The sequence below is a fragment of the Myotis myotis genome, unplaced genomic scaffold, assembly GCF_014108235.1.
Source record: "Myotis myotis isolate mMyoMyo1 unplaced genomic scaffold, mMyoMyo1.p scaffold_m19_p_3, whole genome shotgun sequence".
Taxonomy (NCBI): Eukaryota; Metazoa; Chordata; class Mammalia; order Chiroptera; family Vespertilionidae; genus Myotis; species Myotis myotis.
In genome coordinates, this window is record NW_023416335.1 from 208462815 (window position 1) to 208487344 (window position 24530).

The 24530-nt window shown below is 53.5% G+C and overlaps 1 protein-coding gene across 1 annotated transcript in view; it reads left to right on the forward strand.

Moving 5' to 3' along the window:
* Positions 1 to 152: 152 nt before the first annotated feature.
* Positions 153 to 24530, forward strand: part of FAM83F (family with sequence similarity 83 member F) — a 32399-nt gene continuing 8021 nt past the window's right edge. The window contains exons 1-4 of the mRNA XM_036299590.1: positions 153 to 725; positions 22024 to 22191; positions 22706 to 22827; positions 23826 to 24487. Coding sequence (XP_036155483.1) covers positions 228 to 725; positions 22024 to 22191; positions 22706 to 22827; positions 23826 to 24487 — 1450 coding nt within the window. The 5' untranslated portion in view covers positions 153 to 227. The remainder of the gene's footprint in view (positions 726 to 22023; positions 22192 to 22705; positions 22828 to 23825; positions 24488 to 24530) is intronic.

A 24530-nucleotide genomic window follows, 5' to 3' on the forward strand; every position in this document is an offset into this window, starting at 1 on the left:
CCCCGGGAACCCCCACCTACCCCCGACCCCACACGCAGGTCGTCGGTGCCGCTCGCGCCTGCAGAGGCGGAGGGCGAGGCCGCCCCGCCCCGCCCGACGGCCGCGCCCGCGCCCCGGCCCGCGCCGATTGGCCGGCCTCGCGGCCAGGTGGGCGCCCCGCCCCTCGGCGGCTCCAGGTGCGGCGGCGGGACCGGGGCCGCTGGCGGGCCGGGCGGGCGGCCGGCACCATGGCCGAGTCCCAGCTGAGCTGCCTGGACGAGGCCCACGTGAACGAGCGGGTGACCGAGGCGCATGCCGCCTTCTACTACTGCGAGCGGCGGCGGGCGGCGCTGGAGGCGCTGCTGGGCGGCGGCGAGCGGGCCTACCGGGAGCGGGTCCAGCGGGAGCGGCTGCGGGACTTCCTGTCCAGCCAGGAGCGCCAGGCCCTCCGCGCCGCCTGGAGCCCCTACGAGGACCCCGCCCCCGCCGCCAGCACCAGCTCCCGGGGCAAGAGCAAGGCCAAGGCCAAGGCCCCGCCGGCGCCGGCCTCCGCCGACCCCCGGGAGTCCCTGGCCTACTGGCCCGACCGCTCCGACACCGAGGTGCCCCCGCTGGACCTGGGCTGGACCAACAGCGGCTTTTACCGCGGCGTGAGCCAGGTCACCCTCTTCACCCACCCCCCCAAGGAGGAGAAGGCGCCCCACCTGAAGCAGGTGATCAGGCAGATGATCCAACAGGCCCAGAAGGTAGGCCCTGTCCCCGCCGCCTCGTGGGTGGGGACCTCACACCCAGTTCCTTGGACCAGACCCCCCACCTCAGGGGCCAGCAGCCCTGCCCACCCTTGGGGCAAAGGGTCCAGGACGCCTCCTTCACGTCCTGGGGCTGTGCTGAGGCCTCTGGAGGATGTATGTGACCGTGCTGGCAAATTATAAAGTAATGGGCCGTTGTTGGTCATTATTACAGTGTCCAGGGCGCTGGCTTCCACCTGCCATGTGCTCTGGGTCCCCGTGAAGTTCCTATCCCCAGGCAAGACCCAGGGCTGAGGGGGGCCCTGTGGTAAAAGGGGCCACTCAGAGGTCATGGCGATACCTACGTGCTGCCCAAGGTTTTACGAGACATATCCCGGGCCATTTTCTCATTTGATCTTCAAAACAACGTCCGGAAGCCGGTGGTTTGACCTTCTCATGATGCTCTTAGCCTGATGCTCTTAGCCTGATGCTCTTAGCCTGCGGCAGAGTCATGGTCAGCCTAGCCCATCAGATTCACGCTCCCAACTAGAGTTCAAGCAGCCTGGAATGAATGAGGAATGTGAGCGCCTACTATGTGCCTGGCTCTGTGCTGGGCACTTGGACAAGACAGGCCGCTGGACTCGGCAGCTCAGAAAAAGCTCCCACTTATCTCGTTTGCTATGCACACAGGCCGAAAGGAAGGAATGCTTCCAGATTGCCTGATTAGAATTCAGGAAGGGCCGGTAGGTTGTGGGGCAGAGAAAAGATTTTAATCTTTACTCTGTGCCCTTGGGTAGAGTTTCCAGCTAAGATATAGGATGCCCCATTAACTTTGAATTTCAGTTAAACAACAAATACTTTTTTAGTATTAGTATGCCCCACATATTGCATGGGGCATACCGATATTAAAAAGTTAATCGTTATTTATCTGAAATTCAAAGTTAATGGGGCATCCTGTTTTTTATCTACTCGGTCTGGCTCCCCTCCACAGAGATCTGCTAAGAAACACCAGCAGCCTTCAGTGTCCAGTTCAGAATATACAACAGGAGTGGCTTGGGTTCCCTGTTCTAATTCAACTCAATGAATGTGGTTGAAGTTCAGTTACCTCTGGAGGCTGAATGGCCTGGGGAGGGAAGACTAACCTGGAAAGACCAGTGGGGGTTGTGGGGGGGGGGGGCGGGGCGGAGGCACCTCTTCCAGGAAGGGTGGTGATGCAGGTAGTTGGCTAGATTGGCCGGCCACCAGAAGGAAGTTAACAGTTAACTTGTTCTGTCCATACTTCCCCCCTCCCTTTTTACGTAATTCTTCTTTGTCTGCCTGAGCTGTCTTTGTATATTGCATTCTGCAAAAGACAAAGGCAAGTTTGAACAGCGGAGAAAGGACGAGGTGACTGTTTTGCGGCAGGCTGCAGGTGGGGTCAAGTCTTGTCATACTAACACGCCTCGATGTATTGGCACTCAATGTGTGCCAGCCACGGTGAAAATGACTTGCCTGCAGTTTCTCTTGTGCTTTTCACGACAGCGAGGGGGAACTGGGTATTTTCCTTATTTTTGGATTCAGAACAGTTAAGTTACTTGCTGAAGGTCACCTAGCTAGTAAGGGGTTGAGCCAGGATCTAAACGCCGGAGTCCTTGCTCTCAACCACTGCGATACCCTGCTCTGCTGCCTGATGATGGTGCAGCAGGATTAAGCCAAGGAGCTTGAGTGGAGTTAGCCTGGTCACAACCTGGTTGCAGGTTGTATACCCCTGTTACAAGGAGAGATGAGCAGGGCCCCTGCCCACTGGGGCTTCTTGTCTCTTGTGTAGTGGAGTGTTCCTAACTCTTTAAATATTTAATAACAGAAAGTTTAACCATTGTAAACTGTTCCAGTATTATACTCTGTACATATTTAACAGTAGTTATTTCCTGGGTGCATAGTGTCAGGTGCTGGCCATGGGAGGATATAATCTTTGGCCTTTGCCTTCCAAGAGTTAACGCAAAGGCAGGGGGATGTGCTCAAAGCAAGAGTTTTTGAGGCTGGCTGTGCTTAATCTTCAAGGGCTTCCTGAGGGAGGTGACTTGCTGAGTTAAACAGGAAGAGAGAAGAAACTGGAATGGATAGTGTCTCCATAAGACACTGAGGAGAAGGAGGGAGAGATTTTTGCTTCAAAACAGCAAGCAGCTTTGATTGGCAGAAGGAGGAGCTGTCCTGGTGGGAGCTGAGTATTGTGTGAGGCCTAGTGTGGGGGTCCTAAAACTGGTTGCAAAGCGGGTGACCACTCCCTAGGAGAAGCAGCTTCTGCCCCTGTCTGTACCCGCTCAACTCCTAGGCCCTCTGGGCTCCACTCTTCATCACTGCTGCTCACATGGGTACAGAGCCTTCTTCTCAAAGACCCTGTGAAGCAGGTAGGGCAGAGGGGTAGACTCTGTTTCACAGGGGAGGAAACTGAGGCACAGAGCTTGCCCAAAGGTCACATGGCTGGTGATAGAAAGACACTGAGCCCTGGCTTCTGCTCTAGCAGCTACCCCTCTGACCAGTGTCAGCCGCCACCCATACCTCAACTCATCCAACTGGCAAGCAACCCTCCGTGGCCATGCCTAGATCCTTCCTCCTTCCTGTCACCCCGAGGGAGGGAGTTTCTTTGTTTCCGGTGAGTCTGGCTGCTGGGAGGCCAGGTGGGGCAGACTGTGAGATGCTGTAAGTGCAGAGACTGGGGAGTGTGGGGAAGAGAGGTGCAGGACATAGGTGGCCAACTGTGTGCCAGAGTTTTGTCTTTTATCTCATTTAATCCTCAGAATAATCTCATGAGGTTATTCCTGAGTGATAACCAGAAACTAGGGCTCTGTGGCAACGACTTACCCACAGCTGCAGACCAGTGAGGCCTCCCAACCTGGGCCTCAGGAATGCAGAAAAGGAGCCTAAAGGAGACGCTTTGAAAATATGATGGGGGGGGGGGGGGACAGAGGGGCGTGGCCAGTGAGGGAACAGCCCAGCAGGTATGGAGGTGGGACCATGTGGGATGGGAGGAGGTCTTTGAGGCCACTGTCTTATCTGCTCTCCTGGCCTCTGCAAATGTCAGGAGGCCCTCCTGGTTGCACTGGGCAGCCAACGTTCAAACATGCGGCCATGTTTACTTGCGGGGTGGGGTTTTTATCATGTTCTTTCCCTCTGGAGTTGTCTGTGTATTTTAGTGTCACTGAATGGTGTCTTTTGTCTGCTTAAACTGCAGGCGGAAAGGATGCCTTCAGGGACCCAGAAACGAGTCCCTGGTGTGTCCCTGGCTGGCAGAGATGACCAGGGAGGTTGCTGCTTCTTGGGCTGCTAAGATCATTGTCACTGCCAGGGGGCGGACTTAAAGCACGACCAGGAGAGCCTGGGAAAGTCTTGGTTCTTACATGGGCAGAGCGAGAGGCTCCAACAACTCTAATTGGGATGGACTTTCGACTCTGAAGGGTAACGCACCCCTTTGGTCACTGCACAGATATATAAATATAAATTTTAGTCCTCACCTGAGGATATTTTTCCATTGATTCTTAGAGAGAGGGGAGGGGGGAACAGAGAGAAACATTGATGTGAGAGAGACATATTGATTGGTTGCCTCCCACACGTGCCCGGGACAGGGGCTGGGGATCGAGCCTGCAACTGAGGCACGTGCCCTGGGCTGGAATGGTGACTCTTCAGTCCTCGGGTCAACACTCGCTCCAGTGAACCAAACCAGCTAGGGCTGGACAGATACTTTGCGGTCTACTGTGTGCTAAGCACGTTAGTAGAAAACAGACATATTAAACACTCTTAAGTAGCCTACTGGTCTACTAAACCATCATTATAATACAGTGTGATGAGCGCTTGACGAGAGGGTGCGGCAGCCCCTGAATCGGGTTAGGGCAGGACCTTTGATGCTGCGACCTGTCCACAGCATGTCTGCACGCAGCAGTAAAGGTGAGATTGCACCAAGCCATGCACCCCTCCTTGTGCCCAGGCTCCCTGCTGACCCGCTGACCAGCAGCTCCCACGTGTGAGGCTGCTGGGCAGGTTTAGAGAGTATTGGTTACCTGTGCCTCGCCTCTGCATTCCTGGTCCCATGTCCTTTGAGCCTCAATCCCCTTGTAAGGCCGAGCGCTGTCTTCACTCACAGAGGAGGCCTCCGGGGTCCAGAAGGGTGGAACGCCTTACCTTCAGACCAACGGCAAGATTACCCAGCTTCCCCGAGTCCCTGGTCAGGATGGCCAATAGCCCTGCAAAGATTATAAGCATAACCAGGAGGGGAGGCTGCTGGACGAGGCAGCTTTCGTGAACCAGCGGACAGCGGGGCGTGGGTAGCCAGGCCCGGCCCTACCTCACCTCTGCCTGTTGAAGGGTTTGTTCCCTTTTCCTCGGGGCCCGGTGCAGATGGCACCTCTTCCTTGGCACTTTATCGGATCTACAGTCCAAAAGGGATCTTGTTGTTGTTCTCAGATGAGGCGTCCCGTTTGTGCCGCCCATGTGCCTGGCACACAGCTTGCTTCAGGAGAACCCCTTTCATCCCTGCGGGCTGGGAGCTTTGGAAGAGCCGAGTCGCCACCTTGTCCCTCACACCATCACCCAGAAGGGCCTGATTAGCCACACGGGCTCAGCCCAAAGAGCCCCGGGTCGTTGGGGAAGACTCCCCACAACTTCCCTGGCAGGGCCCACGGGAAGCCAACGATTTGTTTAAATAATTAGAAACTGTCTCCTATTGGCCACTGTCCCTCTCCGTCCCTCTAGAGAAGCAAGTGTTTGGAGCAGTCCCCTTTTGAACTGCACATCACCCAGGGACCCCTTTACTCACCAGCGTGACAAGCTGTCTGGCAGCAAGAGAGTGCTCTACATTGGGGGGTGGGGGACAAAGGGGGGTCAGAAGGATTTGGGGAAAGGCTCCAGGCAGGGGGCATGCTGGCCAGGTTAGCAGCCTTGTTAGAGATCTGGGCAGCTGATAGGATGAGCGAACAGCTGGGTACATATACCCAGGGGGTGTGGCAAAGTCTTGGAGTCAGCAGCTCACGCTGGGAGACTGAGCTTTGCAGGTGGCAGCCTTTGCCACTGTTCGAGCCCACTGCTTTCCCCCGTCAGCCTTCATCTCATCGGCACTTTTCTCATTCAGTACATCCAACAGGTAGTACCGAGCGCCTTCTCTGTGCTGGCCCCATGTTGGGCATTGGATAGAAACATGAATCGGATGTAAAAATAACCAAGAGAAAAAAAAGCTTACATAGAGAATTTTTTTCAATGTTGCTGATTTGTGAAATCTGAGTCTGATAATACATTCATTAGCCACCTCACCACTGTGTTTGCGAGCTGGTTCCTATTCTAGACTTGCTCCTAACACCTCTCTCCCTCCCTCCTTTCCTGATCTCTTCCCCTTCCATCTCACAGGGACAGTTGACTCTCTCTAGAGCTTCTGAGTTGCCTCTTGAAGCCCGTGGCCTGCGGGTCCGACACACGGACTGCCCCCTCTCCTCTGCCTAACCCTTCTTCCCGCCACAAGTGACCATTCCACACGGGCTTTGTTTTGGACAGTTGCAGGGTTCTCGTCCCACGGAGGCTGGTGATGGTGGTACAGCTGCAGCTCCAGGGACCCAGCACTTCAGAGCCTTGCGGGACCTTGCCCCGGCCTGTCCCGGCCTCCCTGCCAAGGCCCGGGGGCTTGGCTGTTAGAGACGCCTTTGTGCTCAGCCACTGATCCCAGGCGCTGTGGTTTCTGAGCAAAGGACACCCAGCTTCACCTCAGGGACAGAGGGCAGGCTCCGAGGTTGAAAGGCCCTGGTTCTGTCCAGATCTGGCCACTTACTGTGTTCCTTTGGGTAAATCACTTCCCTCTCTGAGGCTCCTGGCCTGCAAAATGGGAGGATAACACCCGGATTCCTGGATGGTTTTGAAAAATGACAGAGGATGTGTGTGTGAAAGACACGGGCGTGGAAAGTATCTGCACCTTCTCTGTCTTTTCTGGGAGCAGGGGAGGGAAGGGCAGTGGAATTTCCTCCCAGAAAGTAGGGGTGTCCAGCCAGGAGGTTAGATCGTTGCGGCAGGTGTGTTTCCTGTTTCCTGTGAGTGCGAGAGGAGTGGCGGCCTGCCCATGGCCTCCTCCTCTCTCCTCTCCCTGAATTTATCTGTTGGCCTTGATTTAGTGGTGGCGGTTTGTCAGCGCGGCTGTCTGTCTGCCTGGTTCTGCTGTCTGCGAGGCTGTGGCATCTGAATCCTCAGCCAAGGATCTGCTCTGGGATGCCCTGTGCCAAGACAAGACAGAAGGCACCCACGCTCCCTATTTCCTAAACTGGGGAGGCCCGAGGGTGTTCCCCTGGCACCATCACCCAGAAAGGCCTGACTCGTCACATAAGCTCAGCGTGAAGAGCCCCCAGGGCAGTCTGGGAGGACTCCCCACAACTTGAGTTTTCCAGGGAGGGTGATGGGCCTGTAGGGACAGGCTGTTCTCTGTCTGGAGGAGAGGGAACTCGAGGCTTGATTCCTGTGAAATCTACCACTTTGGGGCCGTGAAAATGAGGGTGGGTGTTCCCCAGGGAGTGCAAAAGTAGGAGCTGGGGCCTTGGTAAGCCAGCGCCTTCATCGTGACCTCTCTTGACACAGAGCCGGGTCTGCTGGGCAGCGGTCTCAGGAGGCCAGGCCACTGCAGCTGGGAACTAGAACCTGGATGTCCTTGTCCTTGCTCTGGCTGTCTTTTTCCTCACCCACTAGGTGACCTTGGGCAAATCATTTGACCTTGCTGGGCCTCCATCTCTGCATCTGGAAAGCGGGGATACTTTTTGCCTTCTGGCTTACCAGACTGCTCTGAGATGCTAGTGCAAGACTATGAGACAGCACTTTGGAAAAGATGAGTAATGGTTGCAGATAAAAGGGATTTCTATTAAGAGGGACTAACATTATTGAAAGAGAGGTGCTTCACATGTGATTTCTGTTGATTAATTCAATCCTTGCAAGAGAAGTGGTATTTTCCCGGAGGCTTAGGGAAAGCACAAGGTCATAGCACTCATAAGAGGCCAGCTGGGCTCCACGCAGGCCTGAAGTCAAGGCTCTGTCCGTCTGCTACAAATGCAGGTTACCACTGAGGGCTGCCCCCTGGGGCCACCTCTTCCCTCTAAAACTTCCAGAAACAAAATATATTAGCCTGGCCCTGAGAAGCTCACCTGTTTGGAGACGGACAAGTACAAGGGTGCTAGCTGCTCTGACGTGTGTAGTGGGGGAAAGGCAGGGGACACTGCTTGGGGACACAGGGCAGGTGTCCCCGGGAAGCCTCCAGGGACCTGTTGTCCTCTTAACGGCCACTTTCTGGCTCAAGCGTCTGTGTCCTCAGTGACAAACTGAGACCTTGATGGATTCCCAGCCAGACACCTCCACGTTGCCGCCCCCGAGGATGCTGCCTCACCTTGGCGGCCAGGTCCACCTTCCTGTTCTCAGGTGTACAAGGCAGAGCCTGTTGTGGGGCAAGCTTCCCCTGGGGGCGGAGGGAGCCGGCAGAGAACCAATAAGCCCGGGGTGGGTCCTGGCACTGCCCGGCGCTCCCCCGCCCACAGGCTGAGTCACTGGGGGATCCCTGCTCTTCCCCCTCCAGCACCTCACCACCCCAGGGCCATGAACAGTCAGCTTAGCTGCCTTCCCGAGAGTTCTCTCTCCCCTTCTCTGAATCTGTGGAGTCTGTGGACTTGCCCAGGGTCCCAGAATCATAGGCCTGGAAAAGGGTGTTTCTAATTATTAGTCTCTCTGGCCCGAGTTTCCCGTCTTCTGAAAACTCCTCCTGGCGTCGCTGGGCGAGTGGTCATCATTGTGTTGGGCCCTCAGGACTGGCTGGGCACGTGGGAGGCTCCGCATGAATGTCCCTTTTGTTCTCTTTAGCAGTGAGTCAGCGGATGGCTGGGGTGGGGGTGGGCACCTTTAGGCGGATTTTGAGGACAGACCGTGAGTGTCCTTAACTCCCCTCCCAGGGCGGTTCCCGGATGCTTGAGAGTCCCCGCGTTCGCTAGTTCACTCAACGTGTTTCTTCTGAGGACCTAGTATGTGCCAGGTTTCAGAAATATACAGATGAATAAGAAGTGGGCCCTACTCTTCATCCTCATGGGGAGATAAAAAGAAAATGAATGGCAGCACAGTGGGCGGGTTAATAGCTGCTACTTACTGAGCAAGTAAACTAAATGCCCGACGCGCCAGCCCTGAAGGACAGGTGTCGTTACATTTTCACAAAGATCCAGCAACTTTCCATTTTTCGGATGAGAAAGTGAGGGTCAGAGAGGATAAGGCCATTCTGCTAGTGGAACTGAGTGGGAACCAAGTTGAATCTGATTCACACCAACCTCCAGGGGAGCACAGGCCCCCAGGAATGCACAGCTGGAGCAGCCAGTTTGGACGGACGGAGCCGGCAGGGGCGGGAGTGTGCGAGAATGGAGGCCTGGGAACACATGGATTCACACTGTTCCCCTCACTCCAGCACCTTCGTTTTTGTTTTCTTTCTTTTTTTTAAGTATATTTTATTGATTTTCTTACAGAGAGGAAGGGAGAGGGATAGAGAGTTAGAAACATCAATGAGAGAGAAACATCCATCAGCTGCCTCCTGCACACCCCCCACCGGGGATATGCCCACAACCAAGGTACATGCCCCTGACCGGAATCGAACCTGGGACCCTTCGGTCCCTAGGCCGATGCTCTATCCACTGAGCCATACCGGTCAGGGCTTGTTTTCTTGTTTGTTAAATCTCACCTAAGGATATTTTTTCCAAAGGAGGAAAGAGGGGAGGAGGGAAAGAGAGAGGGAGAGAGATACACATCGATTAGTTGCCTCCCACACGCGCCCCAACTGGGATCAGGGATCGAATCTGCAACCCAGGTACGTGTCCTTGACCGGGAATCAAATGCGAGACCCCTTGGTGCTCGGGCCAACAGTCTGACCACGTAGCCACACCAGCCAGGGCTCCAACACCTTCTTGGCCACCTTCCCCAGCTGAGTTTCTCCCTGTGCCCTCCACCTGCCTCTCGGGAGCCCTCCCAGGTGGCATCACCTGACGGTGACCACAGAGTTATCCTTGCTGCTGCCCAGAACCTCCCAAGAAAAGTGCCAGCTCCGGTCGCCTCGCTCTGATGGATCAATCAGGAAGCTCCCGGCAGGCCCTCCCTGAGTCCCGCCTTGTTCTGCCCGTGCGGCAGGTCCTCCCTGAGTCCTGCCTTGCTCTGCCCGTGCACTATACAGGGCTCAGAGCTCCGGGCCAGAGCCAGCCCAGCAGCCGAGCCTAAGGATGGTTTGTGTATCTTCATTGGATTTTTTTTTTTTAGCAGCTGATTTATCTTCCTAATTATGTTTAGCTTTAAGCTAATGTTAAAATGAGCTTGCATTAGATAATTTTCACTAATTAACACCAACTTAGTGCAGGGGAAGTCGTCCCAGAAGCAAGCCACGGGGCAGGGAAAAGCTGGCCTAGGATCTTAAGAAGAATTGCCAAGCTCACTCCCCGGCGAATCACATATGGTTCTTCACGGCGGAATTAGTTGCCCTGCTCACGTGGGTACAGTCTGTTCTCTCTCTCTCTCTCTCTCTCTCTCTGGAGAGCCGCCTGTATGCCTCCTTCAGCAACCAGGTTTAGGGTTCGGGTGGGAAGAGTGACGGCCTCCTAGGGTCAGATCAGCAGGGAATGAGCGTCAGTGGTGCCCAGCAGGGAGGTGTGACCCACGCGCAGGGCTGGGAACAGAGCCCTGCACGGAGGCTACATGCCAAGGTCTGGGAGAGGAAGCGGCCTGGCTGGGCAGAATTGGGCTCCAGCGGCTGCCAGTGCAGCAAGGGAGCCTGGTGTTTAATGATGTCTCATTAGTGAGCCTGAAACTGTGTAACATGGCGACAGACAGCTGGGAAGCCGCAGCTGACAAAGCACGGATGCCCCACTGGTGGGATGGGGCAGCCTGGCCTCCAAACAGAAGAGGACCTGTTGGCCTTGGCCCCGCCCTCTGGATGGGCAGAGGACCCCTCTGCAGAGGGAGTCTGTGTGGGGCAGTTACTGCCAGTCAGGCCTGTGTAGGCAGGAAGGACGTGCACCCCTCCGCCAAGTGCTCAGACCCAGGCCTGAGCAGACCAGCATCCTGGGGAGGGCATACACTGCCCTGGGGGCCAGGGACAGAGCAGGGTCCTGGGACAGCCTCAGGGAAGAGTGGAACGGGGAAAGGGCATTCCTGTTGCCACAGGGATAGGGTGGTGACGGCAAGAGTTGGGTGATGAGGGCAGAGCCTGCTGGGCGCTTTTGGAGAACTTAGAGCAGTGGTTCTCAACCTGTGGGTCGCGACCCCTTTGGCGGTCGAACGACCCTTTCACAGGGGTCGCCTAAGACCATCCTGCATATCAGAGATTTATATGACAATTCATAACCGTAGCAACGTTACAGTTATGAAGTAGCAACGAAAATAATTTTATGGTTGGGTCACAACATGAGGAACTATATTTAAAGGGCCAGAAGGTTGAGAACCACTGACTTAAAGTGTTGATTGTCAGGGGGAGGGGAGTGGGTTGGACATACACGGAGGGTCTCCAGCCATGCTGAGTGCTTGATTCTGTGGGCAGTTGGGGGCCAGAGTGTTTGAGCAAGGGAACAGCAGGTTTAGGGCTGTGTTGTTGGATCCACCTGCCCAGAGGAAGCATGATCAGGACTGTGAAACTAGTACCGCCATCAAGCTGACCCTGCGCACCTACTGTGTGCCGGGCACTGCAGGGAAGAAGGGCAGAGCCCGGCCAAGGGGCAGGCATCAGACCAGATCCTGACTAGGCGTCACAGCGTTTCTTTGCATCCTCAACAGAACCATGAGGCAGCCTCACTATTCAGGTGGAATCCAGAGAGATTCAGTAGTGCCCACAATCCTGCCGCCAGGATGGGACTCTGGACTCCAAAGTCGCTGTCCCCACTGCCGTATGCCCTTGGACTGTGGAGATTTGCCCCCTCCTGGTGCAGACATTGGTGATGCTTCAGATAGGGCCTGCTGCAGCCTGATGACCAAAGAAAGTCTCTGGGTGTACCCCGGGCCCGACGCCCACCCCCAGGAGATGAATTGTTCCGTCCCCCAGCCCTGCTCTGTGCCAGGGTCCCGGAGCCACCCCAGGCCATCTCTACTCTGCTGTAGGTTTCTTAGCAGGAGCTCCGGCTGCTCAGGGTGCGGGAATAGCCGCCCAGCCTTGCTCCACCATCAGCTCACCATACAGACTCTTCTCCCCTCAATTAGCGCAAGCTTGACCTTTCTGGGAGTGTAGTGTTACCCAGGCTTTAGTCAGCACCCCAGGCTGGGCCTGCTGAGCGTGGAATTGAGCAAAAGGAAAGCATCTCCACCTTGATGTCTGCATGGGGCGGAGCTCTGAGCTCTGCCTGTGGCTTCCCCCTCACACACCCCCACCAGCTCTGCGCCCCCACACTGGCTGCTTCCTCCCCCGCCCCTCCTCTGAAGGGACGGCCTTTGTGCTGTTCTGGTTCCCTCTCTGAAGAGAGAGGAGGCCTTGGCATTTGCCCACTGCTCCTCACAGGCCCCGCACTGTGCTCCCTGTGCCTCCCGCACGTCTCACTCAGAACTCGGTGAAGGTGTCACCTCCCCGTTTTAAAATGAAGAAACTGAGGCTTAGATTGAGTGACTCGCTCCGGGCCACACCAGCAGGAAGATCTCCTGCTGCCAGAGGGTATATTCTCTTCCAAACACCAGTGGTTCAGTAACATGTCACCGGCCAGACAGCGAGACCTCGGTTTTTGTCTTCTTGAAGGAAAAAATTCAATCAAGAGATCAAGTGCAGCAAAGCCAGCAAGAGGGTACTGGCTGCAGCAAAAGCGAAACAAGGAAGGGCTCAGCACAGGAGAAGCCGCAGGAGGGCCCAGGCTGGGCCGCTCACTGGGAAGTCAGAGAAAAGGGGCCTTGGAGACCGGTCCAGGGGGTTAGCCCGGTACAAGCTGCTGCTGCCCATTGCTCCCCTGGTGGCAAGTTTTGTGGGGTCCCTCCGCGCCTGGGAGATGCACACCTGTGGGGGAAGGAGAGGGGGCAGGGGAAGGTGCTCCCCAGAGGGCCTTTTTTTTTTTCCTCTCTCTTGCAGGCGGGAATCTTAGGGGAGCTCTCAGGGGAGGGGCTCTGTAGAATATGCATCAGCTCTCCAGGCGTGCTCCTTCAGGGTCCTGGCCTCCACGGATTGGTTGGCACCTGGGGTCATGAGTCAAGGCAGCTGGTCCTGAGGCAGCCACGGGGTTGCTTGCCTGGTTTTGCAGCTTTCCTGGGCCTGGAGCTGAAATACAACTGAAGCCTGGATGTTATCTTTGGGGAGGAAAGGTCTGGGCGTCTGACTGCATGACCAGTGATATGAAAGGTCAGGGGGCCGAAGCCACATGACCAGTGATAAGCTAGGGGAGGAAAGGTTGCCCCGGGGGCGAGGTTTTGGTTTTTCTAGTGTTGCTCGTTGCTAGGCACTCAGGGCTTTCCGCCCTGCTGACCTTCTGTAACTGGCCCATCGTCCTTGCTCTGCTCACGTCGGTCTAACTGCCTTGCACAAAATCTGATCCATCCACCACCTGCATTCAGAGCCCCCGAGGGGATGGTGCTATCAACGTGCACTTTCACGGGCCTGCAGAATCCAAACCCTCCCCGCCCCCCGCAGGAGGCTGGGTCCGCACACTCGGCAGGCACACCCCCGCCAGGCCCAGGGGAGTCTTTCCACGCTGACCTCTAAGTGTATCTGTAGCCCCTGATCCCTCTTTGGGGAGCTCAGAGAAGGGCATTCCACAGTTGGAGAGGCTGCCGGGCCGGCCCAGCACTGCCCTCCATGGGAGCAGGAAGGACTGCTCTCTGGTCCCAGACAAACTGACTCCCCTGGGCTGCCAGGCAGATGGCTGTTCTGGGAGGCAGAAGCGTGACCAGCTTGCCCAGGTGCTGCCCTCCTGACCCGAGGGACCGCAGGGTTGAGGGTGTGGAGTTAGCACCCTTCACCTGTAGCAAGTGAGTTAATGGGCCCTCGTAACTCCAGAACTTCTTCCTGGGGCGTCCGGACATGCTCTCATCTGAACTCCCAGCAGGCATGGGAAGTAAGCAGGGTGAGCATGGGGGGAGGGGGTGTCAAAGTCAGGCCCCAGGCTCACATGAGTCATCAGAGGGGAGGCAGGGACATGTGTGTAGGCTCCCTTTCTTTCCTCTCTGGGAAGAAGCGACCATGCCAGCACACCCCTGCGATGAGCAGGCTTGACCTCTTGCTTTTTCCCACCACAGATCTGAGTGAGAAAGGGCTGGGTCTTTGCCGGAACAGTACCACACCCACCCCAGTACCTACAGCTCTGCATCAGCGGAACTGGGCAAACCAGGGGGAGAGGGTGGTAGAGTCCAGTTCTACCAGTGCATCTTGGTTTTGTCCGACCAGAGGTGGCCTGGGGTCCTAGCCGGAGTAGGCCTGTCCCCAGAGCCTGCCGTGACCACATCGTCTGGGGGTGATAGCTCAGGACTAGTGCCAGACCCCTAGCTTTAGTCCTACCTCTGCCAAGACCCAGATGGACAAGTTAACCTCCAGGCTAGGCTCTAGCTAAGTTTCCTCCTAGCTCGGGGGAAATGTCCTTCTGGAATGTTCTTGAGTGCAGGGGCCAAGTGCAGAGGGGCAGCCTGTGCCCTTCAGGTGGGCACAGCCAGGGGGCTGTGTGGGGCTGCCATGCAGCCCATGCTCCACAGACCGGCTTGAACCCATCACAGAGAGGACAGCATCCTTTGGTAATCTGCACAAAGGTGCTTGCTCTGTGTGCTCATCGCAACCCTGCCCCCTGGCCTCATGTCCTCGGTGTGGACTTCTACCCCTTGGTTAAGTACTGTCCTCACTCATGGGCTGGCTGCTCCTTCAACACCTTCGGTGGATGGGGCAGAGCAGAGAGGCCAGGTCTCAGAGCTGTTGGCTCAGGCAGCAGGCCCTTCTCTGCACCCTTGAGGCAGACCTGAGCTCTGCCTTCCAGCACGACAGTCCAACCGGGAATTTTGCTTAGCGTTCCTTTTTCTCTCCACCCCAGTGCCCTGTCATTATTGAAATAAAAGAGGTAACTACAAAGCTACACCCATCCCCCACAAATAAAACAATAAACATGAAACAACCTCCATTTAGACATTCATGCCACAAACATGGAGAACTGACTTGGTGTTGAGATATCCCCTGAGGGTAAAGATTCTGAAAGAAATCATGATCCCTGCCATCCAGGAGCCCACAGCCAGAAAGGGACAGAGCCATTCTGCAGAGGTGACAATAAAATGTCAAGGAACTCTGTTATTTGCCTGCCGTACAGTGTGGGCAGGATGCAGGGAGTCGTGAACATTGTTGGGTGGGGAGAAGTTCAGGACGTTCTTGGCTGAGTCTTGAGAGATGCATGGATGTTTCACAGGGGTGTGGACGGGGTAGGAACAAGGCCCTGAACTGCCTGATATGTGTAGTGGTTCTCAAGAGATGCTGGTGGGGGTGGAGGGGGTGAGATGCTGTGATTTTGCCCCCAGAAAACCTTTATTCTCGTCTACAGACATCTTTTTTTGGTTGTCACCACTCGGGATGCTACTGGCATGCTCCTAAACACACATCCTGCAATGCACAGAACAGCCCCAACCGGTCAATACTGCCAAGAGAGGGTGTGTTAGGGTGACTGTAGGTAATTCTGCAGCGCCGAAGACAAGGGCAGAGGTGAACTGGCACGATGAAGCTGTGTGTGTGGCGGGGCTGGAGGGGCGGGGGGGCTTTCAAATGCCAAGTTAAGGGTTTGGACTGCTCTTGATTTGAAAGGATCACTGCCGCGAAGAATGACTTGGAGCGCAGAGGTGGAGTAGGAAGGGGATACTAGTGAGGAAGCTATTCCAAAGGTTCAGTAGGAAATGAGGGGCCTGAGCTAGGGCCGCAGTCCAGGGGGAACAGAAAGGAGTTGACCCAGAGAAGCTGCTGGAGCAGGTGGGACCTGCTAGACCCGATGAGGGGTTGGATTTGGACACTGGGGAGAAGGAAGAGGCCAGTGGATGTGGGTAACGGACAGGATGTTGATTTTGGAGACGCGGGGGCGGGAGGCGGTGGAGGCTGGTGAACAGGCTGTGAGGTCTGGTGTGGGTCATCTAATAAATACGCCAGCGGTGCCCGTCGCTAGCTGTCTTGAGCCAAGGAGAGCATGGGGGAAGGCGGAGTCCTTCTCCTTATTATCTGATGGTAATTAAGGAGTGGAGAAAGAGAGCCTGAAAAGCTGGCAGTTTAATTAATGGTGAATGACAGGTAGAGGGGAATTCTGAGGCTCCCTGGGCCCCCCTCCGCCTCCCCTCCTCACTGCAGCAAGATATCAAAGCAGGAGATGTGAGGCTAAGCAAACACCCGGCGAGAAGTATCACAGCATCCGAGCCTCCTTGCCAGCGCCCGCAACAGCTTCTAAAGGCTCCTGCCACCTGGGATTAACCTCTCTCCTCCGCACGGTGCCCGCCGGGCCACACATCCCGGGGACCCAGCTAAAGGACACGGCGAGCCTGCCCAGGGGAGGGGTGGCTGCTCTCTCCCGATGAAATCTGTCTCCCCCGGTTCTTTTAAAACCCGATTCTGCACTGACACCAGGAGTCTTGAAGTCCAGTTTGGTGCGGAGGGTCACGTGGCACATTAAACGCCCGAGCACAGGGAGCGGGGCGCTGGTTTTCCTGGGCCTGGTGCTGTGGAGCTGGATGCCAGGGCGGGCCTGGGAGACCAAAGCGGAGGGCAATTATCACTTCTCCACAGCGAGATTGCCCGAGTCGGCGAGAGTCAGCGAGCAATTGATTTTTTTCCTACTACAGATATTTCACTGTGTAATTGGTGGTGACACAGACGGCTGGCTCGCACCAGGGTGCCACAGACCAACCCCGAAAACAGGGCCCTCGATTCTATCTCCCTCCAATTTGTGATCCTATCCCATCACAGCCTTCGCAGGTGGGGGCAGGGCAGCGGGCTCCGTGCCTGCTCTTTCCATCACAAAACAGAAGAAGCCGCAGTGTGAATCCAGAAGCGCCTCCCTCAGCCAGTCAAGCATTCCCCAGCCATAGATTGAGCGTGGACTTTAAGCTGCACACTGTGGAGAGTTTGGAAATGAGCAGCTGACGGACTCTGGCCTCAGACAGCGCTGGGGAGATAAGACATCAGGACCCTCCAAGACAGTGGGAGGCCGTGTTTGACGGAAGGAGGCCAAAACCGTCATGTTAAAACCCTCTGTACTTAAGCCCAACCCCACCGCCATACCTACCCCGGACTGTTCCAGGCCAACTGTTGGTTCCGGATCTCAAATACAGCGCTGATTGTGAGCCGCAGTTCGTGGTCCACGGCCATCCTCTGTCCATGGAGGACCCCTCCCTCTTCTTTTACTTTCTCCTTCCCTAGGCAGCCACCCTTAAGCATATGTCCTTGGTCATGTCTGTATCCTTGAAAAACACGCTGTGTTATTTTATTTACGCTGGTATTAGGCTATAGATCTCATCCTCCAGCATTTTCAATCAGACTCTCTGTTTTAAAGGTAACTATTCAAGTTCTGTGTGCAGAACTAGCTCATTGCTCTGTCCGCTGCGCTGTTGTGTCCATTCCTGACGTTGTCCATATCTGTTCTCCTAGAAATTCACATCTCAGTTGTTGCCAACTCTTTGCTATCCTAGAGAAAGCTGCAGTGAGTGTCCTTGTCCCTGTCCCCTTATAGGCCTGTGCAAAGACCCAGGAGGTGCCCCGGGTGCCGGCTGCAGTTAGACACATCCTGAAGTCCACTAAGCTCTGTTCCCTGTTCCCGGGAATAGCTACCCCAGTGTTCCCTCCCACCAGCAGTGAATGAGGGGTCCCTTTTCATTTCTTTGCTTTAATTTGAATTCTTCTGATTGCTTTATGTACTTATTAGCCATTCAGATATCTCCTCTAGGAATTGCCTATTCATATCCTTTGCCCATTTTCCTAATTAGTTTCCTGGGGGTTTTTTTCTTACCAATTTGCAGAGGTCCTGGCCCTAGATGGGTAGCTCACTTGTTAGAGCGTCTTTCATATATGCCAAGGTTGCGAGTTCAATCCTGGGTCAAGGCATATACAAGAATCAACCAATGGATGCATAAATAAATGTACAACAAATTGATCTCTCTCTCTCACTCTCTCTCTTTCTCTCTCTTCCTCTCCCTTTCCCTTTCCCTTCCTCTCTCTCTAAAATAAAAAAAATAATTAATTAAAAAATTTGCAGGGATCCCTTGTATATTATTAATTACTTTTGATCATGGATATTGCAGATATCTTCTCCCTGTCACCCTTCAGTTACCTTTGTCTATGGCATCTTTCTTTGAACAAAAAAATCCCTAATTTGTGGAGCACGTCTTTTAAAATTTTTATTTGCCTTATGATTTGTACTTTTGGAATCTTAAGCAATCCTTTATTACCTATGTCATGAAGATATCTTACTACATATCATCAATTCCTTTATTAGTTTTATCTTTCACATTCAGGTATTTAGTCTACCTGAAATTCACCTTTATATATAGTGTGAGGTAGGGATCCACTTATTTTTCTCTATACAGTAAGCCAATTTCCCCAATAGCATCTACTAAACAGCATCCTTTCTCCACTGAGTTGTGATTCTACCTCTATCAGACTTAAATTTTTATGCAGGTTTATAGGTACACATATGTTTCTGGTCTCTCCATTATATTCCATTAGTCTATTTGTTAGTTGCTTCCTACTTCAGTACCACAGTTCTTATTACTATAGCGCTGTAGTATATCTTACAATCTGGTAGGACAAGTGTTCCCTTTTAGCTTTTCTTTTTCAAAACTGACCTAGCTATTATGGATCTTTATTATTTCTCACATCTTAGAAGTATTTGGGTTCCTCAAAAAATATACTGAACTTTTATTGGATTTATTGGACTTTATTAACCCTTTGTAGCCATAAGTGTCTATAGATGCAAGCGGCGGACCTTCCCCACACACCACGCGCATCTATAGCTGCAAACCTCACATATCAACTCTGGCCGCCCAATTTTAAAATCAGACTTGTTCGTGACATCTCTGGGTTTGTAAAGAAAATTATGGTAACTTAAATTCGTAAATATTCCAGCACATATGGAAGAAATGAGGATGGTTTCCGTTTTGGATGCGTGGCAGTTAACTGGTTAATATGGGAGAATTGGATTTTTAAATATTAAATCAGATTATCCATGAATATGATTTATCTCTTCCTTTATTCACTTACTTAAAAAGATGTTTTTAATAGAGTTTTATAAATTTCTGCATAAAGGTATTAATTCCTAAATACTATGTGCTTAAGTTGCAATTTTGGGGGGATCTTATTTTCTTTTTCGTTGATTATTTTTGTAGTAGAGGAATGTTATTGGTTTTTGTAAGTTTTTCTTGTATATGGCAAGATTGCCAAATTCTATTAATTTTAATAGTTTTTCTCTGCATTGTAAGAGGTTTTTCTATAAAAAAAATATATCTGTAAATACTGGTAGTTTTTGTTTCTTCTAATCCTTCTAGCTCTTATTTTTTTTCTTGTCATAGTGCATTGGTTAGGACCTCTAATGCTTTGTTAAATAGCAGTGGTGATAGTGAGTATTTTTTATTTGCTTGAGACTTAAAAGGATTGCATCTAAAATTTCTGTTAAGTATGCTTCAGGTGGGTTTTTAGTAGTTAGCCTTTATCAAGTTAAGATCCCTTCTACTTCTAGTATTTTTGAGAATTTTAATCACAAATAGGAATCTTAAGCAATCCTTTATTACCTATGTCATGAAGATATCTTACTACATATCATCAATTCCTTTATTAGTTTTATCTTTCACATTCAGGTATTTAGTCTACCTGAAATTCACCTTTATATATAGTGTGAGGTAGGGATCCACTTATTTTTTTAAAATAAATCCAAATATTTTTTTAAAAACCTATTAAGGTAATGTATGATTTCCCCTCCTTGACACCATAAATGTTATAAATTAAAATAATATATTTTCTGATATTCAATAATTCTTACATTCCTAGGATAAACCTTACTTGATTATGCCGTGTTATGTTTAATTCGCTCTTAATGACTTATTCATGTCATTTTTACTTTTAAATTCATTGATGTATAAATGGTCCTAATATTCTTTTTTATCATTTCTTTAAAATTAAGAATTTCTTAAAAAGTAAACATGTCTGTAGTTATTTCTCTGTTTTCTCTTTTATTTGCATATCCTCTGTTTTTGTCAGCCTTGCTAGCAGTTGGTCTATCTTGTGTAGTCTTTTTAGAAAGTCAGTTTTTTATGTGATGTTTCTAAAATAACTTACAGCTGCCGCATCTTTGTGAACCAGTGTGATGCAGTGAAATGGTTGAGTGCAAATGAAGACCCGAGTTCAAATCCCTGCTCTGCTACACGCTGTGTGGCCTGGGGCACATTTCTTTGCCCCTTTGCATTCACGTCCTCATCTGTAGAAGGGGGATTCCAATCCTCCTCATTGTGAGGATCATATTAGAAAAGTGACCTAAAGCACCTGGAACAGTGTGAGGCCCGTTCTAAGTGCTCGGTGCATGTTAATCCCTGTCTCCAGGGCCTTTCTGCTGTGCTGTTTGCCTGAAATGCCCGCCTGCTAGGCACCTGCTGGCCCAGGTGGCACCTGTGTGCAGATTAGAAGAGCTGTCCCTTCCTCAGGCAGGCACAGCTCCCACGCACCCCCGGCCCAGTGCCCATGCAGTGCACAACCTGCATGCCCAGGCCTGGCTGCCCTGCCCCCTGCCCTGCTCTGTGTCCCTCTGCGCATTTCTCATGGTGCCCCCGGCCGCCCGTTCTTCAGGTTCCGGCTTCCTCACTGAAGTCTTTCTTGTTCTCCCCTGGCTGAGAGTAATCAGTCTCTTCCCTTCCTTCAGCCCCTGGCCCCCACCCTGAATTCACATCACATCTCATCTCTGCATCTCTTCAGGCTTTTATTCCATCTTACCTTACGTCTCAGTTCTTTTGTGCAAATGTCTTATCATTCCTCCCGGATTAATCCCTTGAAGTTAGGGATTAGAGCTTATTTGTCGTTAGATCCTCCCTCTGCCTGGGCAGCTCAGTAAATGTTACTTGTATACGTGATTGGGTGTTAAATGCAGGAGCTAAGAAGTCTTAAATAACATCGTGTAAATGGTGTTGGGGGTGGGGTTCTTTAGAGACAGGAGTCGTGGCAATGCACATGTGTGAAGGTGATGACAGAAACGATGGTGATGGTGTGGGGGGTACCACTTACTGGGCTTCCCATGTGCGGGCACTGTGTTAAGTGCTTTCACAGTCTCTCAGCCCTCCCGACAACCCTTTGAGTAGGTGTTACTCTTAGCTCCGTTTTGCTGCCAAGGAAACCAGGGCTCTGACGAGTCAGCAGTGAGCTGGGACCCAGGTCTGGTCTGTCTGACTTGACCGGCAGGTGCCCTCATCCACACAACCACTACCATTTATTGAAGACTCACTCCATTCCAGGCAGTGTGTTTGATGCTTCCCAGACCTTATCTGTCATCCTAATGGCGAAAGTATGTACAGGATACCTCTACTTTGCAGATAAGGAGGCTCATCAAGATTAAGGGCCTTGCCTAAGGTCACATAACAGGAAAGGTCACATAGCCAGATCTCTCTGACCCCAAAGCATGCTCTTCCTTCTGCATCATGTGCTCGGTGCTTGGAGCCAACAAGAAAACCCTTGCACTGGAGCTGGGGCGGGAGTGGGGGAGGAGGAGGGAGGAAAATAGAGGAAGCTGAGGTCAGAAAAGCATGCCTCAGGCTGCAGAAGGCCTGGCCTGCCAGCACGGCTCATCAGGACTGACTTGGAAATCAAGGGTCCTCGGCAGTGACCTTGCTTTGAGGGTGGAGTGGGATGGTCTGCACGCCACGCTCACTGGAGCTCTGCCCAGATCGGCCCCTAGGGAAGTGCAGGGCTTTCCCCTTAGCTTGGCCCTTAAGGAAGCTGCAGGGAGATCGGAGCACCTGCAGGGAAAGCCGCGTTGGCGCAGATCTGCGGCTGGTGGAAATGAGCCCATTCCTTGCCTCTCGATGATCACATCTTCTGAGCCTGCTTGTCTCCACGAGGACCACGAGCAGCTATCCTCAGCCTCCCAGTTCTCGCCCATATGGCTTCTGCAGAGCGACTGGGAAATCCTTAGGGGGGAGAGGTTTGTCAGGGATGGCCTGCACCCTCGGGGGTTTCCCAGAGCAGAGGGCCCAGGTGTGCTCAGACATGGGTGAGGAAGTAGAGCACCCAGGAGAGGTACCGATGGAGTTTTTGACTGTTGGCCACCAGGAACTCCAGGTCCAGCTGGTCCTCTCTGGGCCCAGGTGTGTCTCTGCAGGTGTGTAGTCGCCATGTGCCTCACCAGTGCCCTTCCCGATCCAGGTCATTGCTGTGGTCATGGACCTCTTCACCGATGGCGACATCTTCCAGGACATTGTGGACGCTGCCTCTAAGCGCCGCGTCCCTGTGTACATCATCCTGGATGAGTTGGGCGTGAAGTATTTCCTGGAGATGTGTCAGGGCCTGGAGCTCACGGACTACCGTATTCGGGTGAGTTGCACCACTGTGGGCCGGCCATGTGAGGACCAGAAATTGAGACAGAGATGGCCTCTGCCCCTTTCTCTGCCTCTTCTCCAGTTCAGGGGCTCAGATGAGCATCAAGATCTCAATCCCTTCTGTCTAAAACCTGATCTCGTGAACCGATAACCCTAAAAGTACACGCCAAGCTTAAATTATATCACAAGACTGCTGAGGCGAAGGAGGCAGCTCTGGCCCAGATCTGGGGTGCTCAGCCCATAGTCCAAGGTCAAAGTTAGGGCCGTGGTTCTCTTCTGGGGAGTTTTGGGCACCGGCAGGAACCACCCTGAGCTTATCCACACCCAAAGCAAGATTTGCTGACTACTTCCTGCTGTCTAGTTGGGGTTCCCCTGGAAGGCCATCGGGAGCAGAGCTGAGTGCAGACAGGAGCCAGCAGGCAGGTCCCGTGGACGAGAGAGCTCCTCCTCAGCTCAGAGGCTTGCAGGCCCCAACCTGAGTGGCACTGTCTTTCTTTTCTTCTCCACAGAACATCCGTGTCCGCTCGGTGACGGGCGTTGGCTTCTACATGCCCATGGGGAAGATCAAAGGGACCCTGTCATCAAAGTTCTTAATGGTAGATGGTGACAAAGTAGCCACCGGATCTTACAGGTCAGAGAAGGGCCCGGGAGGCCTTTATTCCTCCTAATAAATGTTCATACTCAGGAATGGGCGGGGCTGGAGCCTCCGTGGTCCTGGGTTTAAGAGGTATTGCCTGATGCGATGGCAAAAAATAGCCTCCTGGCTCGTCCTTTCCCCCAAACTTTGTGGCTACTGGATTATTCCAGAAAGAGGGCCAGCTCTTCCTGGACATTAAGCGCCGCCTGCTTTTCATGGTCCACAGCCAATGGCTTCATTGTGAGGCTTGTTTTTTAGGCGGGACAAGCAGGAAGCAGAATGGATCCGATCTGGGAAAGAAATGTGAGGGTGTGGCCTGGAAGGAATGTCCCCCGAATTCTGAGGCTGAAGTAAATCACCAGGAACATGAGACTAGATCTGTGCAAGGGTCTGCCCTCCACGTGAATGAAAATCTAGGTGCCCAAAAGAAACCTGGGCACCGAAGCCAGTAATAAGTGACCTACGTCCTCTTGCACAGTTAGAGCAGGGGGTTCGCAGACACTCGGTGCGTAGGAGATTCACAGGAGAACCAACAAGGAGTGGAATGACATTAAGAACAGCAGCAGCTCCAGTGACCACTTATTAAGTGTGTGCGTTGTGGCAGCCACTGCGCTAGTGTAGCCACGTTCCCTCACTCGAGCCTTGCAACAGCTCTGTGACGGTGCACCTGTGAGCCCCATTGTACAAAGGCGCACAGGGTAGAAACCAGGACTGAATCCAGGCCCGACTTCTCGTCTCCGTGCCTGGCACCCACTCCCTGCTTTCTGCACTGGAGGCCAAGACCTGGGGAGAAAGGGAGACTTAGGTCAGGGGAGGGACAGGTCCCAGCAAGAAGGCTGGGCGGTGCCTTCCCCGGGGCAGCCAGGCATCAGCCTCAGTGGTCGATCAGGCTGGGGTGGGCGCAGCCGGCTGTGGAGATGGGCCTGCTTGGCAGGGGGCGAGGTCACTGGCCTGGGCACATGTGTCTTGCTTTTCCGTCCCTACATTCCCAGGTTCACCTGGAGTTCCTCTTACGTGGACAGGAACCTCCTCCTCCTCCTGACAGGGCAGAACGTGGAGCCCTTCGACGTGGAGTTCCGGGAACTGTACGCCATCTCCGAGGAGGTGAACTTGTACCAGCAGCTGAGCCTGGCAGGAGGTGCAGGCATATTCGGCCCTTACTACTCCACGGTGGCTCGCAAGCTCATCAACCCCAAGTACGCCCTGGTGTCCGGGAGCCGCCACCCGCCGGGGGAGATGATGCGCTGGGCTGCCCGGCAGCAGCGGGAGACTGGCGGCAACCCAGAGGGGCAGGAAGAGGGCAGCGGAGGCAGCGAGTCAGCCCAGCGCCTGGAGAACTTCCTGAATGACCTGGTCACGCTGGAGCAGGTGCTGCCCGCCGTGGAGCCCGTGCCCTCGGGAGAGCTGAGTCGGAAGCCTGGCAGGCTGGTCTCTCCCCGAGAGGCTCTGGCCCGAAATGGCAAGGGAGAAGCGCTCAACGGCGAGGCCGCCCAAGCCAAGGAGGGCAAGCGCTTGAGTTCCAGGCTCTTCAGCCGCCGGGCCAAGCGGCCTGCAACGCCCAACGGCATGGCCAGCTCCCTCTCCACGGAGAACTTCGCTGAAGTGGAGTTCAAGGGGAAGAGGACCAATGAGGGCTCCAGTGCCAACGCCTCAGGTGAGCCCTCCCGTCCGGCCCCGAGCTCCCCGGCCTCAGGCCC